The 15,927-nt window shown below is 27.6% G+C and overlaps 1 protein-coding gene across 3 annotated transcripts in view; it reads left to right on the top strand.

The window, feature by feature from the left end:
- LOC122269136 (cell adhesion molecule Dscam1) overlaps positions 1–15,927 on the top strand; it is a 398,009-nt gene that overhangs the window by 330,057 nt on the left and 52,025 nt on the right. For all 3 annotated transcript variants that reach the window (XM_071184626.2, XM_071184624.2, XM_087154005.1), the window contains exons 13-16: positions 1,791–1,939; positions 6,610–6,741; positions 6,841–7,008; positions 14,659–14,729. In XM_071184626.2, coding sequence (XP_071040727.2) covers positions 1,791–1,939; positions 6,610–6,741; positions 6,841–7,008; positions 14,659–14,729 — 520 coding nt within the window. The remainder of the gene's footprint in view (positions 1–1,790; positions 1,940–6,609; positions 6,742–6,840; positions 7,009–14,658; positions 14,730–15,927) is intronic.

Below are 15,927 nucleotides of genomic sequence, written 5' to 3'. Positions count from 1 at the left end.
ATTCCTTTTATTTATTCCTTAAATTAAAGATAGATTACGTACAATTTAATATTGCTAAAAATTTCCTTTTGTTTGAAGAAAAAATTTATCAATACTTATTTTTTATAATATTTCGTTTTTGTAGAATTACCAATTCATAGGGATAAATGTTTTTTTTAACTAAATTTTAAAACGTTTGCAAAAAAAATTACAAGTTGAATATTTTATGGTAAAGCGCGTTCTATTTTTGATTATAATGCATTTTATTTATTCCTTACATTAAAGATAGATTACGTTCAATTTAATATTGTTAAGAATTTCCTTTCGTTTGAAGAGAAAACGTATCAATCTTTGTTTTTTATTATATTTTTAGAATTACCGACTCGTAAGGATTAATGTTTTTTTTTTTTAAACTAAATTTAAAAACGTTTGAGAACAAATACAAGTTGAATCAATAGTAAAATTAGTTTAATTATTTATTATAATGCATTTCATTTATTCCTTAAATTAAGGAAAGATATTAATTGATCATCACTAGTAACAGCACTCGTGCATAATTTTGAAACATTATTTATATTTTTTTCGGAAATTTCGGATTCCGCATTTGAGTAATCACGTTTCAATGTACTTGTTACAACGCATTGTAAATCTATGCCATGCTCTGATCTTCTTTTTCACAGTAATTGAAATTGATTTTCTCATGATTTTTAAAACCCCGATATTATTACGACACGCGAAATACGAATCGCGCATCATAGTAATCATTTTATGATGCGCTGAATTTGCGGAAGTTAGATTGTTTTCTGGGCAGTTACTGGGATTGTTTTCTGGGCAGTTATAAATATGTACAAAAATAATTAAATAAGATTGAAAAAAACTACCCAATTGCGAAAAAATTGTTTCATTTGAAAATAAAGCGATCTAAACATAAAATTTCTACAAAAATTCCTGATAATTTCTTATTCCAGCAATCACATGTCAGAAAAAACCGTTAAATATTTCATCAATTCGTGAATCACTTACAAGTATGCAAACCCTCAAAACCCAAACGATTAAAACAAGAAAAGCAAAACCAAAATACTCTAAGCACAAACTTGATTACTATTTTTCAAAGCTATTTTACTAAACTAGTTTGTCTTCTTATTAAACTAAATATTTTCAGCTACTTCTTTATAAAATCAAAATGTATGTAATTGGTAAATATTCCTGGAAACTTTAAATTTGCACACTTATTTTTGCACGAATGCACAGATATTTTGCAGAACTTAAGAAACAAAATTTCAAAATTTGCATATCTCCTAATTGAGTACTTGCAATTCAAGAAGAAGTGAAGTAATTATGCCTTACCATGTGATTTAAATCAGATTTTATTGGATACCTAAGGACAAAGGAACATGTGTGTGTGTCAAACATGATTGGCTTCTGAATCGATAAATACCATGATTTACCTACAATGATGTCACTTGCAGGTATCCAAGTACTAATTTAATACTTGTTTAGTTGTGTATTGCTCTCGCTTACTATTTTATATTTTCTTCTTTGTACATTTTTTTTTAAAATTTAAATTCAGTAATTGCAGAAATTTATAAAGTGGTTTATTTTATTTGTTATACTAGAATGTATGACTCCATTAATGTGTGACTTATGTCGTTGCTGTGTTGTATTAGTATGTTTTAAATAATCGAAAAAATATATAAAATCTAATAAGTATTTTTTGTATTTCTGAAAATGAAAAACAGACATTTTCGAAAATTATCAACACACTTAGCAACAAAATATACTTATGATTTGTTTTATTTTAATTTTTATAGATATGAGATGACAACTGAGAGTAGAAAAGATTGCCTAATATCAAAAATATCCATTCATTCTGTAGATAGAAGAGATTCGGCACTTTTTACATGCGTAGCGACAAATGCGTATGGACAAGATGATACCAATTTACAACTTATTGTCCAAGGTATGGGAGTTTTCTCTTCCTTTCTAAATGTTAGGGGTGACTTTCAAGTGCAAAGTATATTGCTGTATTCGTTTTAAAAATACTTTTTAATAATGCTTTTAAAAATGTTTCTAAATAAATAAAAGATTTTTTTGTCATTAAATGATGTATCCTAAGTCGGGTACAATTTGCAAGATTTGTATAAGCGACTTTTGGTAGATTTAAATGTCTCTAGATCTAGCAAAAGAGTAGACAATTGCCTCCTACACTAAGAGACAGTTATATTCTTGATTATTAAATTCTGGAATATGTTTACAGTTATACCAATTTTCTCCTGCAAAATGAAAGAATTGTTTCAGCAAATTATTTTGTTCAGAAAATTGTCAAGTTTCTAAAAATATTGTTTTTAAAATCTGGTAAAATTGAAATGGTTTAAGCGGTAAAGCCATTTATTTAAACCATTTATTTGGTAATTCTTCCCTTTGCATGGTACGCGGTGAAACGGAAGTGCGCAGTTTACCGGAATTTCAAACTTACTGTACGTATTACCACACATTTAGTAAAAAATATAAAACTGAAAAGTAAATTTAACCGAATAATTGGGTTTAATGCTATGCTCTAAGGCATCATGATAAAATTACCAACTTTTACTATATTTATCAAAATTTATCACAAACTATAAGACTATATTTTATTGTTAATTTTACCAAAATAACTATCGAAACACTTCGATAAAAATTAACGATCTTTTTGGTGTTTCCATAGAGTCAGAAACGCAGTAAATTTTCTGGCAGTTTTGACCAAATTTTTTTCTCAGTGTAAATAAATACTAATAACTATGTAATTAAACTAAAGATACGGTTTAAAATCTCGTTTTAATTATGTTTGTTTGAATGTTTAATAAAGTACGAATGCAAAATAAAAATAGTTATTTGCATACACGATTTCTTGTTTCTTTCTGCAGCATAAAATAAAAACGATAAAGTTTTAAGACTTATAAATTGGTTGTTTCCCATAACAAAGTTATAGTTAGACTGAAATATTTCATTTAAACGTAATTAAATAGTGATTAACTAAATAATGATTTATTTTTCCTTCAGTAAAATTTTAATTGCTGTTTCAAATATAAGTGCGTCATCTATTCTAAACAAAATAAAAAAATAAAAGTAAATAAATGATATAAATTATATTTCAAATGATATTTTTAAATCGCCCTTAATATCAGCTAAATAAAATGTAGATTTTTCAAGAATAAGCTTTCCCATTAATTCCCAAGTCATATCCCCTTAGGAGTTCAAAATTATTGAAATATTTCTAAGCTGAGCCCATAACTCACAATGTATCAAGAAAGGAAAATTATAATCTAAAATTATTCATAGAAAGGCACCGAATTCATCTTTGAAACATTTCCCAAATGATTAAATCCGAAACTTTTAAAGTCTTGTTTGAAAGTTCTCGTTCATTTATATCTAATAGCAATGTGTTTGAAAATAAAGCATTTTATTTTTAAAAAATTTATGTTGCTATTACTATTTGTGCTACATTAAAGTAATTTCTCTAACATTCTATGAATTTCTAAATATTACTAAATTCTAAATAATAATCGTTAACTTTATTGACAATATTTTTAAAATAATATTATTTAAATTATTGTTGACATTAAATATTTAGTTACTTATAGCCTTAGATCTTCTTTATTTCATATGTTTTGTTTTGTGACGTACATTTGCTATCAATAACTACAGAAGTTATTGTTTTCGCTAACATTCTTATCGTTGCTTATTTTTAATACAATAAAAAAATTCACCACCATGTGAAATTTTCATAGAATGCTAAATATGACGGAATATGATTCTAAAATTTTAATGAATGCTCACCCCGCAAGTAAGATCAACGCACAGTCTTCATTAAATGCCACTAGTGTGTTGGGACTGAAAACCATTAAAGTGGCAAAAATGACATAAAAATAGCCTTTTTAATAAGCTATTGCTTTCTTATAAAAAAGTACTTTCTGATGGTAATTTGCGAAAGCTTCCCAAACTGAGCACTGTTTGAAATTTCTCGGAAAAACTGAGTAAATAACATCTTACTTAATTGTTATTTTACTTACTTACTTACTTTACTTACTTAATTGTTATATTATAAAATGTTAACTGCGAGAAAAACGGTTTATTAAGTGCTTTCACCTCATACGGTCAAACAACCAGAATTCTATCGCACCAACTAAAAATGTCACTAGTGTATAGTGTAGTGATTTGGAAACATTAAAAATGACATTAAAATTGCCCTTCTTTTCGTCTAAATCAGTATGAAGAATTACCTGAATCACAGAATGTGGAAATATGCAGAAATAAACCACAAAATGACTTTGATTCTTTTCATTTCAATCTTCTTTCTTTATTTTATTGGGGAGATTTCCATATCGTGATCTGTGGCAGAATAATCGCCAAGTCTTGGAAACTTCCGGCAGTGGCCAGCGAGAAACTAAAAAAAAAACATCACAAAAAGGGACCAACTTGAAAGGTATAACTCGTAGCCACCACCGGGCAATCATCTACATGTTTTTTTTAAAACAAATTTGCAAGTTTAAAACCTATTTGGCACCTTGTTGAGTGTAGTTGGCGAGATAGATCACGATACGGAAATATCCTCATTTTATTTATCAGACGAACATAAAAATCATATTGGCTGAGAGTCGCAACCTTTTAAAATCCCGGAAACAATCTTTTAGAACAAGATTACCAAATAACATTATACTGATATATCCATTAAAATTTCATCAGAAGGTAACTGTTCTGAAACATTCTAGAAGCATTCAAAGCATAAAAGAGGAAGATATCAAGATGAGAGAACTAGCTTATAGCTTACTTAGAGAGATAAACTTAACTGATAAAAATGTTAACAAGTAACAAAAGTTACCAAAGTAAATGTGCTTAATTGAGTAATTGGTAAAATAAAAGAGGCAAAGGGAGAGAATGTGTGATGAACGACATCACACAGTAGTTCCTGGATGGTAATCTTCAAAAGAGTATCAAAACGTGTGCAAATGTTTAAATAGAACATTTTTTAAGAAATATATTAAAGTTTATTTAGCTCGAATTCAGAATTTTACTTAGATAATTAATTTTGATATTTAAATGCAAAATGGCAAATCATGAACGAATAAGAGCTAAGATTTTACTAATAACACTGAAAGTATTAAGATCAAAATAACTCTCAACTAGTGAATGATAAAGCACTGAGAATTACTTAACTATTTATTAAAATAATTTAATTATTATTAAAATAAAGGAACACAACAGCCCATCTTAGGTCTAAATTACTGTTTATAACGTATACCTGTTCTTATTTTTATTAACAAAAACTTTTGAATATTTATGATTCCACTACCTTTTGCACAATAAGTATAAAATTTAATATTATTGATGTATTACTGATGTATGATGTATTCTAATTTTTATTTTTCAATTACTAAAGTTTAAATTTTTCTTTAAATTATTCTTTTTTTTTTTCTTTTTTTTGGAAAACGGAAAAAAAAATTCTATTTTACAATAACTTTTCGGTAACTGATAAAAGATTTTTTAAATTTATATTAAAGAGTCGTAAACAGCATAAATTGAGCCAATGCGCTTTAAATAATTGAAATAAGACATGCTAAAAGTTTCGAGTTACAGTACACAATTTCCAAAATTAATAATGCATCTAATAATGCAATCCTAAATTTCAGCTTCCGCAAACTAATCGTCGATCGTTTCCGCGTTGCCTCAACTTTCACCGAGAAAAAAAATGTGTTTAAAATTACCAGAATAGGGTGATATTTAGCATGTTTTGGCTCTATGAGAACACAAAAAACTCGGTAATTTTTACCGAAGCACTTTGGTTATGATTTCGATAAAATTAACAATAAAATATGGTTTAATAATATATAATGAAATTTGGTAAACGTACTAAAATGTAGTAATTTTGTTATAATGCCATGCATAAAAACCTGTATTCGCGGATAACATAAAAATCTTTATTCAGTTAAATTTATTTTTCAGTTTTGTATTTTTTACTAAATATGTGTTTATAAGACATAAAGTTTTGAATACCCGAATATACGATAGAAAAATTAACAAATGAATGGCTTAAATAAAGTATATTTTCAGTTTTACTAATTATGGTTTGTTTTTACTTGAAATGAAAATGCCACACAACGCGGTAACTTTACCACAAATTTTTTTCCATGTTATTACTACATTATGATATAATTTGCATATACTGTAAAAAATCCAGATTAAAGTGCGGTATGAAGTACCAACCCATCGGGTGCAGCATTCGCAAAATCCATTTTTACCACAAAATATTGTACCGTAATTTTCACAGTAATATTTATCTAATTCGAGTGATTTTACGGTAGTTATTATTGTAAAAATTATGGTATTTGAAATTCCTTGCTCCGTAAAATGTCCCGGGAGAAATGGATTTTACAATTAAAAGTACCAGCATCCTGAGTAATGATTCTTTTTACCATAATTTAATAAGGAGTTATTTTACCGTGATTTGATTTTTTCAGCAGTGTAGAAGACAGACCACTTTCTTGCATAAATTATAGATAAAATAAACCATAAGCAGAAACTAACCATCACTCGCTCTATTCAAACTTAATAAACTCGAAAAACTATACCACACATAACTAACTTTATTTACAGAAGCTCCAGACAGTCCAGGAAACATCCTGGCTACGGAAATCGGGAGCCGTACAATCACGATTCGATGGGCAGCTCCATACTCTGGTAACAGCCCTATAGTGTCCTACAAAGTGCAGCACAAGCTCTCCTCTGGTAAATATTCAAGTAACTTTCCTTTCGATACTGAAAGTTTTATTCCGCATGCACGATCTTCCCATTAACATTCAACATCACGTGTACCATTTACTGCAGAGACTTGGGGAGACAATGATAGGACATCCACCATTTCTGGCCGGGAAACTTCCGCCATTTTGAGAGGTTTAAGGCCTGTTACCAGTTACCACGTGAGGGTAATGGCTGAGAATGGTATTGGATGGAGTGAACCCAGCCAAGCAGTGCACATCACCACAGCAGAGGAAGGTGAGAAGAATATTTCTATTTTGAATAGTGCTCAAGAGATATTTTTTGCCAACTACGTGCAGCTTTCTTTAACCAAAAGTTCTTTCACTGAAACATTATTATTTAGGTATCGTTGTGTGTATTTTTAGAAAGGGAACTGGCGGGTGCTTATGTATTTAAAGAAAATGGCGAATGAAAAGAAGTTGATTTTAAAATATTCTCTTTTTTATTAGTTAATTAATTTCTCTCTTTAAAAATAAAATAAATAAGTGTTAAGGGAATGAATACTTAAAATTTAAATTTATAGAGATTAAACACTGTTTCACGAAATCATTATTATTTCAATATCGTTGTTATGTATTTTTATGGAAAGAACTCGTTCCATAAAAATACAAAAAAGCATTCAATCCATACAATCCATAAAGCAGAACCTCACAATACAAAAACATACAATTCATAAAAACACATACAACTATCGTTGTATGAATTTTTTATGGAAAGAACTCGTTCCATAAAAATACATAAAAACATTCAATCCATACAATCCATAAAGCAAAAAAGCACAATACAAAAACATACAATCCATGAATATACAATGACAGTTGTATGTATTTTTATGGAAAGAACTCGTTCCATAAAAATACATAAAAATAAGACAAAATACATATAATAAGACAAAACCTCACAATACAAAAACATACAATCCATTAAAATGCATACAAGTATCGTTGTATGTACTTTTATAGAAAGAGAAAGAATTAAGCAAATGGAAAGATATTTTTTTAAAAATTGTCTATTTTAAGAGTTTATTAAATTATCTCTCTAAAAATTGAGTGATGAAATATTAAGGGAATTAAAAGCTCTAACTTTAAAATTATTGACGTTAAGCACTTTTTCATAAATTTTAGTATTCAGATTTTAGTGTTTTTAAGCAGAAGATTGTGGATGTTTCGATATTAAAGAGGAGCGAATGGGAAAAAAATTGTTTTTAAAACACTCTGTTATATTAGTTTATTAATTTAGCTCTTTTAAAATAAAATAATGACATGTTATGTACAGTTATTTTCGTAAAAATGTTGCACACCCCCTTTCAACATTGACCACTTCAACTATAAAATACGAAATAAGTTTTTTGTTGGTTTTGAAATATCAATCACCAATTATCATATACCGAGTAATTTTCTAGATTGCCTATTGAATAGAATCCAAAAGTTTGGAAGCAATTAAAACAATCTTTCCAAAAATTGCCACAGTTTTTTTTTCTCTTTGATTTTTCTCGAAAGTACAGATTTGTACCGTACAGTATGTACACGTACCGTTTTTTAATGATACAGATACGTACCCTTTTGAGCATTGACTGCTTCAATTTGGAAGAATAACAATAGGCATAAAAAGTGACACAATATAGCAACTACTTCAAAATCTTTATTTATATTTACTGTCATAAAATCTTTTTTTTTTAATTTAATTAGTCAATTCCGATTTTTAAACCGAAATAATCCAAAAACTACCCTCTAGAATTAGGCAGCATGTCATCGGTGAGTTTTTAAATCTTTACACAACTCGAAAAGCATGTTTGCGAAAATTGACACAACTCGAAATGCGTGTTTATAAAAATGAACATACTGTTTGTCTACGATAGGTACTCTGTCCGCCATTCGTCTGGAGGGGTGGCGGGGACTATGGTAACGAGGTATGATTATTTCAAGTAGGGGTGCGGGGTCCCTCTTTAAGACTGGTTTCGGTGGGAGAAAAGGAGACTTCTTTCTTCGATCTATTGTATTAGCCCTAGAGTTAAGAGAAATGAGCATTCGCGCCTGAAACATCGTTTAGAGCGTGTGATTCCTTTTTTTTTAAATCTTTTCTCGTTTTCAAAAGCTTCTGTTTTAGAAAAAAAATTAAAAAAATTTATACGTATGTATGGAATATGTAAGGAAATTGTATAAAATTGTTTAAAGCAGCTCAATGTTTTATTAATAAATAACTCATCTATGAATTTATCATACATAATAAATTGGTTATTAAGAAAAAAATAAATTTGCTAATAAAAACAGTTTTTAATAAATAGTGAAAAAAAAACTGTACAGGTTACAATAAAATATGAATAAGAAAACGTAATTTAAGCAAAAAAAACTTCAGATAATTTCAGATGGTTTGATGGGTGCTGATAAAAATCATCGTTGATAGTTTTAGATTTCATCCTAGTTGCGGTCACTTGCTTTCAGTTTCAAAAAATATTTTAAAATTAATAATCAAAACAAAGATATTTAATATTTCTCCGGCACAGATAACGTGAACTATTTTTATTTTCAGCAAAAGTTTTATCTCCTTTTAAAATCAGAGTTATTAATTTTAAGCTCTTCACTTTTTCCAGAAAATTCATAGAATAAAAGAAATTAACTGCTTTAAAAAATGTGCAAGTTTAGAAATTAAACAATCTAACAATCAATGAACATTCATAATAAATATCGTAAAATTAGAAAGTAATATTAAAAAAACCTGTACTACCCTTAATGTCAGAATTTGTTCACTTTTTTTCCTTTGTATTTAAAAAATAACAACTGATTGAATCGAGAGAATTATTTTAGGTAAGAAAGAAATATTCATGCGAATCTTAAAAAAGTTCTTGAATCAGATTAAATAAGTCTCCTACTGGTGGCTGAGTCAGCCAATCTGGTATACCCCATACAAACTATCATCGAAGGCGAAAGAAAAGGAGACCTCTTCATCGAAGCCACCCTTCCTAAAATGCTCTCTTCTTGTTTCCATAGCACCAGACTGCCGCAGACTTTGTGAGCTCGAAATGCGTATTTACGAAAATGGACACAGCTCGAAATGCTTGTTTATGAAAACGGACACAGCTTGAAATACGTGTTTATGAAAATGGAAACAGATCGAAATGCGTGCACATAACAATGGATAAACCTCAAAATATGGGATTACGAAAATTAGCATAGCTCAAAATGCGTGTTTTGGAAGATGTACGCAGCGAAAATACGCAATTTCAAATATCATTGAAAATTTAACCACTCGATGAGGAATAATGTGCTTACTTTTAATTACTTATTTAAAAACTAAGCATAATCGTTACGGGTTATGTCCTGAACCTCGGGGTCGGGGTGGATAGGTAATTTATAGATGTAGCTTGTCAAATGATGTCTTAGTATTTAGAACTTTAAACAATAAAGTAAGTTTCAAAACTCTAAATTCCTACAAAGTAAATTTAGAACCACAATTATAAATTCGTACCATCCGTGGTAGCCTTTTAAAGACAAATTTAACTTTTAAAATATTTTCAAATAAATAATAGTATAATAAAATGTACCAAAAGCAAATGGATATTATATTTTGAATTTACTTGTATTCATTAGTTATTATTTTTTCATTTTATATATATTTTTTTTAATTTAATTTATATTCGTCGTTGAAAAGCTGGTCCAATTTTTGGGTTTACGACTACTAAAGTTCAACTCCGCAGTCTTGTAATTTTGAACGAATCCAGAAGACAAAGAAACTCCTGGATCAGTTCATGGAGGACTTTGCGACTCGACAGATTTAACGTGCCATTAACCATTTACTACACGGGGAGTCTTTGGAAAGCTGGGATCGAATCCACGAACTATTAAATAGTTATTCTTTAAAAAATTAACAACAGTCATAGAAGAATTTAAGATTATATTTATAAGAGAAAATTAAATGTGTCAACTTTCTTATATTGGTATGCCCATTTTTGTAAACTTTATTTCAAGCTGTATATATCTGTAAAAACTTGCTGATGATGACTTTTAGAACACAACAAATAGATATTTATTTAATAAAAATGGACAATTAGTAAATCTATTTTCTTTCGCTAATAAACTAATTACTTTAATACGTTATTTTATTTTCTAATAATACGTAACAAACTGTAAAAACCTATGTGTAATTAATAGTAAAAACATCCTTAATTGATTGATTCATGTATAAAATTTATTTTAAGCATCGTTGATAGAATAACTAAGAAATAAAATTATTGTCAATCAACTAATTTAAGTTTTTTTTGTTATAATTATTTATTTTTGTAAAGAATTAAGCTAAAAATAATTGGAAATGTCATATTAATGATAACTAAATAAATAAACTTTTAATTTGGATGATTTGAATAAATAGAATTTATTCTTATAAAAAATATCACTGACAAACTGGGTATTTAAATTGAATTAAGACATTTTCCATTATACTCATATTTATTTAAACTATTTTAACTGAACCTCAAAAAGGAATGTCATGTTGCTTTATGGAATTATTTTTTAAACTATTCAAGTATTTTTTTTCGTCAATTTCTTAGGCTATAATTATTAAAATAAACAGAAATTTCCCGAAAGAAAAATATTAAATATATCACCACCCTGAATAACTTTCATTTTAATGACTGAATTTTCATAAACTGAAAGATAATCTTACTGAGTTTAAAGGGTGAGATCAAATCTGCTATTTAAATTTTTAAGAGTGCAAAATGCGAAATCAGGAACGAATAGGACTTTCTTCTAATTAATATACCTCTTTATTTCGGACTTGGAATTTGGTTCTTAAAATATGCTAAGGGGAATCACAATTTGCAAAAATGCGTTTAACGAGCAGAACTCTTAGTCCCTTGTTATCAAAATCTATTTTTGTGAGTCTTAGCTATATTTTGGAAAGTTTAAAACGAATACAAATATTTTTGAGCATAGTTATAACATCCTTTTCTCTAAAAAATATTTCTGCTTGAAGTAATTTTCATAATTATTTATAATCCTTCATTATTTATTTTAATAATGGTGAAAAAAGTTTTGGGGATTATAAGGTAACTACACAAATTTGTACATAATTTTTGACTATGGAAATTTAAATGAAAAATTTTAAAATTTGATTGTAATCGGTTAAATAGTTTTTGAAAAATGAAAATTTAAAAATGCAACTGTCTTTGACATGACTTTGTGTAAAATAAACTGAAATTAACAATATGGGTCCTAAACTTTGGACTTAATTGTTGAAACCATCTTACCTAGATTGCAGGTGTCACAAATATTTTGATGGCAAAATAACCGAATCTATCGAAAAGAATTAAGCTTATTCAGAGGAAGAAAAAGTAAATTTTAGTTGCTGTTTTTTAATTTAAAATATCGTCTGCCCTTCTTAATTGGCATATTTGGGCTCACACCTTTAAATTTAAGTCATATACTTAGTCAGTGAAAAAACGATAGTTCAAAAAACAGTTATTCAAGTTAAATCTTTTTATGCATTATACTTATATAAGATGCAAAAATAGCAAGTTCAATTTTATTTTTAATACACATTTGAACTTTAATTATACCTGACGCTCACACTGAAATATTGTAAACATAAATAAAATAAAAATACTAATTTCATTTTATTTCAAAACAAATACTATTTTCATTGAAATAACGTTTTTTTCTATTTATTTATATGCAATAGTTTTCGAATCTTTCATCAATTAAAAGATTTGAAATTTTATATCACTGAAATTTTACATAAAAAGCTTCATTTGCTTTAAAGTTTATTTCGCTAAAACTTCTAGAAAATTATTAATTTTAATGGATTTATAAAACGTTAGCAAATGCTAATGACAACAAATCATTTAAACTAAAATCGTTACAATGGTTTAATAATATCAATTGTTAGAGAAATAAAACTAAAACGAAAGAGAGAGATTTTAAATGAAAGTTTCGTGTGACATCAAATATCTTATTAAGTCATTTAAGAATAGTTTCTAATTATAAAAAAGACTCTTTAAACGTCTTGATATCTCTCAGTAGTTTTCTTGTCAAGATTTTATTTTTAATTCTTCGTTTTAAATGACATTATTACTTGGAATGAAATTGATTTTTAAATTCTATGACTTATTTTATTTAGTTTCTTACAGCAGAGCTTTTTATCTTCACAGGCATTGCTTTGTTTTAACTTACATTCATTGAAAATAAAATCTGAATTATCTGAATTTCTTTATTAACGAATTTAATATTTCAATAAGAAATTACTAAAAATATCCCATCTATAATCATTTACTTGTGTTTTCCACACTTAATTTTAAAATTAAAGTAATCGTTACGTCAATCTATCTTATTAGAATTTGAATAAAATTTACGTTAAACACCGAAATTATTAGTTTTCACATATCAAATTAAAAAGATAATATTTAAACATAAAGAAATTATATTTATACACAACAATTTTATAAATAACTAAAATAGTTAATATTTCTAATAATTATCAATCTATTAAATAAGGCATTTTATAAAATCATAAGAGACTTCTAAATTTTTAAAAAAAAGCTAATTAAATATTTTTGTTAGACATGTGACATTTAAAATTTTGTACGTAAGAAGTAAAATTTCAAGATTATTATAAATTTTTTTAAAATTTTAATAAAAATGATATAGCCTAACAAGTTTGTAACAAAGGGCAAAAGCAACAATTACGTAATAGTATATTAGAACAATTTTATTCAAAAATATTATGCACATTTTTTTTTATATAATTACCTTATTTTTTTTCTGCAATACCTGAGAAATAGATGTTTAATGAAGTGCATCCTGGGACAAGATAATCCATTTATTCTGCAAAATAAGTAACAGTCTTGTTTAATATGCAGACTAAGAGCTCTGTGGTTTTCAACGTGTAGTGATATTCTATAACAATTCACGTGTCATTAAATTTGGAGAATTATTTCTATTTAAATTGCCACAAATTCAAGAAAAGTGCTTATTATATTTAGCTCAACTTTTTCTGCAATACCTGAAAAATAGATATTTAAAACAAGTTGTATCCGGAGACAAGATAATCCATGTTTTCTACAAAATAACTAATATCTTTGTTAAATTTGCAAACAAAGTAACAGTCCTGTTTAATATGCAGACTAAGAGCTCTGTGGTTTTCAACGAGCAATGCTATTCTAAAATAGTAAGTCATGTGTCATTGTATTAGGGGAATTAACTAATAAAATTGCCTCAAATTCATGAGAAGTGCTTATCATAATAAGCTTGAGTTTTTCTGCAATACCTGAGAAGTAAATGAAACAATTTACCCAAAGACCAAGTGAGGTGAATGTTTACAATTTTTATGTAAGGGAATGATCATCTCTGGCAAGTGTCTTAAGCAAAAATTTACTTGGGGTTTGCTTCTGGAATTTACACTCTGCTTCATTTTAGCAACAATATCTTAATATTTTCAAACTTTTTTTTCATTATATTCATATGCTTCCTTGTTAAGTTATTCTAAAACATTTAATTTTGGAAAATAATGAATTCGTGACATTTTTTGTTTCTTTGTTAGTAAATCTATCATACTTCAATAAAAAAATGAATTCATTGTAATTTTTAGTTTCTCTGTTAAGCAATTATCTTATACTTCCTTTTAGCAAATGACGAATTCGTAGCATTTTTTCCTTTGTTAAATAACTCTATTATACATAAAGAAAAAAATATGAATTCATTGCATTTATTTATTGCTTATTTAAGCTATCCTATTATTTCATCCTAAGAAAAATGAATTAGTTGCATTGTTTTTTGCTTCTTAAGTAACTATATGATAATTCAATAACAAAATGAATTAATTTTATTTATTTGGTTCCCTGTTAATTTCTCCTATTATATTTCAATAGGAAAATAATAAATATTGTAATTTTTTAAGCCCCTGAAGGTGTACCGACTGCTGTTCATGCTGTTGCTTCATCATCAAATACTATTCATGTTTCTTGGCAAGTAAGTAACTATCTTCAAGTTGTATCATTGTATCATCCATGACAGTAATTTTGATTGAAAGTAATCTTAAAATTTACTTTAACATTGCCGGAAATTATTTTATGACTTACAATGTACAGTATCATTGTATCATCCATGACAGTAATTTTGATTGAAAGTAATCTTAAAATTTACTTTAACATTGCCGGAAATTATTTTATGACTTACAACGTACAGTATCATTGTATTATCCATGACAGTAATTTTGTTTGAAAGTAATCTTAAAATTTACTTTAACATTGCCGGAAATTATTTCATGAGTTACAACGTACAGTATCATTGTATCATCCATAACAGTAATTTTGATTGAAAGTAATCTTAAATTTTCCTTTAACTATGCCGGAAATTATTTTATGACTTACAACGTACAGTATCATTGTATCATCCATGACAGCAATTTTGATTGAAAGTAATCTTAAATTTTCCTTTAACTATTCCGGAAATTATTTTATGACTTCCAATGTACAGTATCATTGTATCATCCATGACAGTAATTTTGATTGAACGTAATCTTAAAATTTCTTTTAACATTGCCGGAAATTATTAAATGACTTACAACGTACAGAGTTAGTACAAGGGAGGTTTTTTTCAGTAACAAATGTTCGGTGTGTCACCCTTTTCTTATACGATAATCAAAAATATCGAAATTTTTTTCACACTTTCGAACTTTCAACGTATTCTAATGCATCGCAAATGCATTAATTAAAGTATTTCGAGGATTGCAACATCGGTGGCTCATAAATGGTGTCCCGGGAGTGTGATTTCCTTGGAGCTATATTAATGGCTTATTTTTGGCATTTATAGTTAGTAATAGTGATGCAGCTAGTTGGGCTGTCAGGTTACGGATCAAAAGGTACAAGGTTCGATTCCCGGAGTTGCCTGTGGTAGCATGAGCTTAATTAAATTTACCGCAAACTAAAGCTATTACGCCATCTATGAGAATAAAACTTAATAAATAATTATAAAAGCACCTTAAAATATATATATTTTTTTAAACACGTTTAACTTTGCAGATGTATAAAGCATGTCACAAAATTACTTCATAAGTACTATCTGTAATTATTAGAATTATATATTTTTTTTAAAAAAAAAAGGAGCCTTTAAATATTGTTTAATTTCATAACATGACCAGCTTAATACCCCAACCATACGCAATGTT

Source organism: Parasteatoda tepidariorum, chromosome 10 (assembly GCF_982258835.1).
Source record: "Parasteatoda tepidariorum strain Cologne lab strain chromosome 10, Ptep-v5.0, whole genome shotgun sequence".
NCBI classification, from domain to species: domain Eukaryota; kingdom Metazoa; phylum Arthropoda; class Arachnida; order Araneae; family Theridiidae; genus Parasteatoda; species Parasteatoda tepidariorum.
Note: the sequence above shows the minus strand (reverse complement) of the source record. Positions and strands in the feature narration are given on the sequence as shown.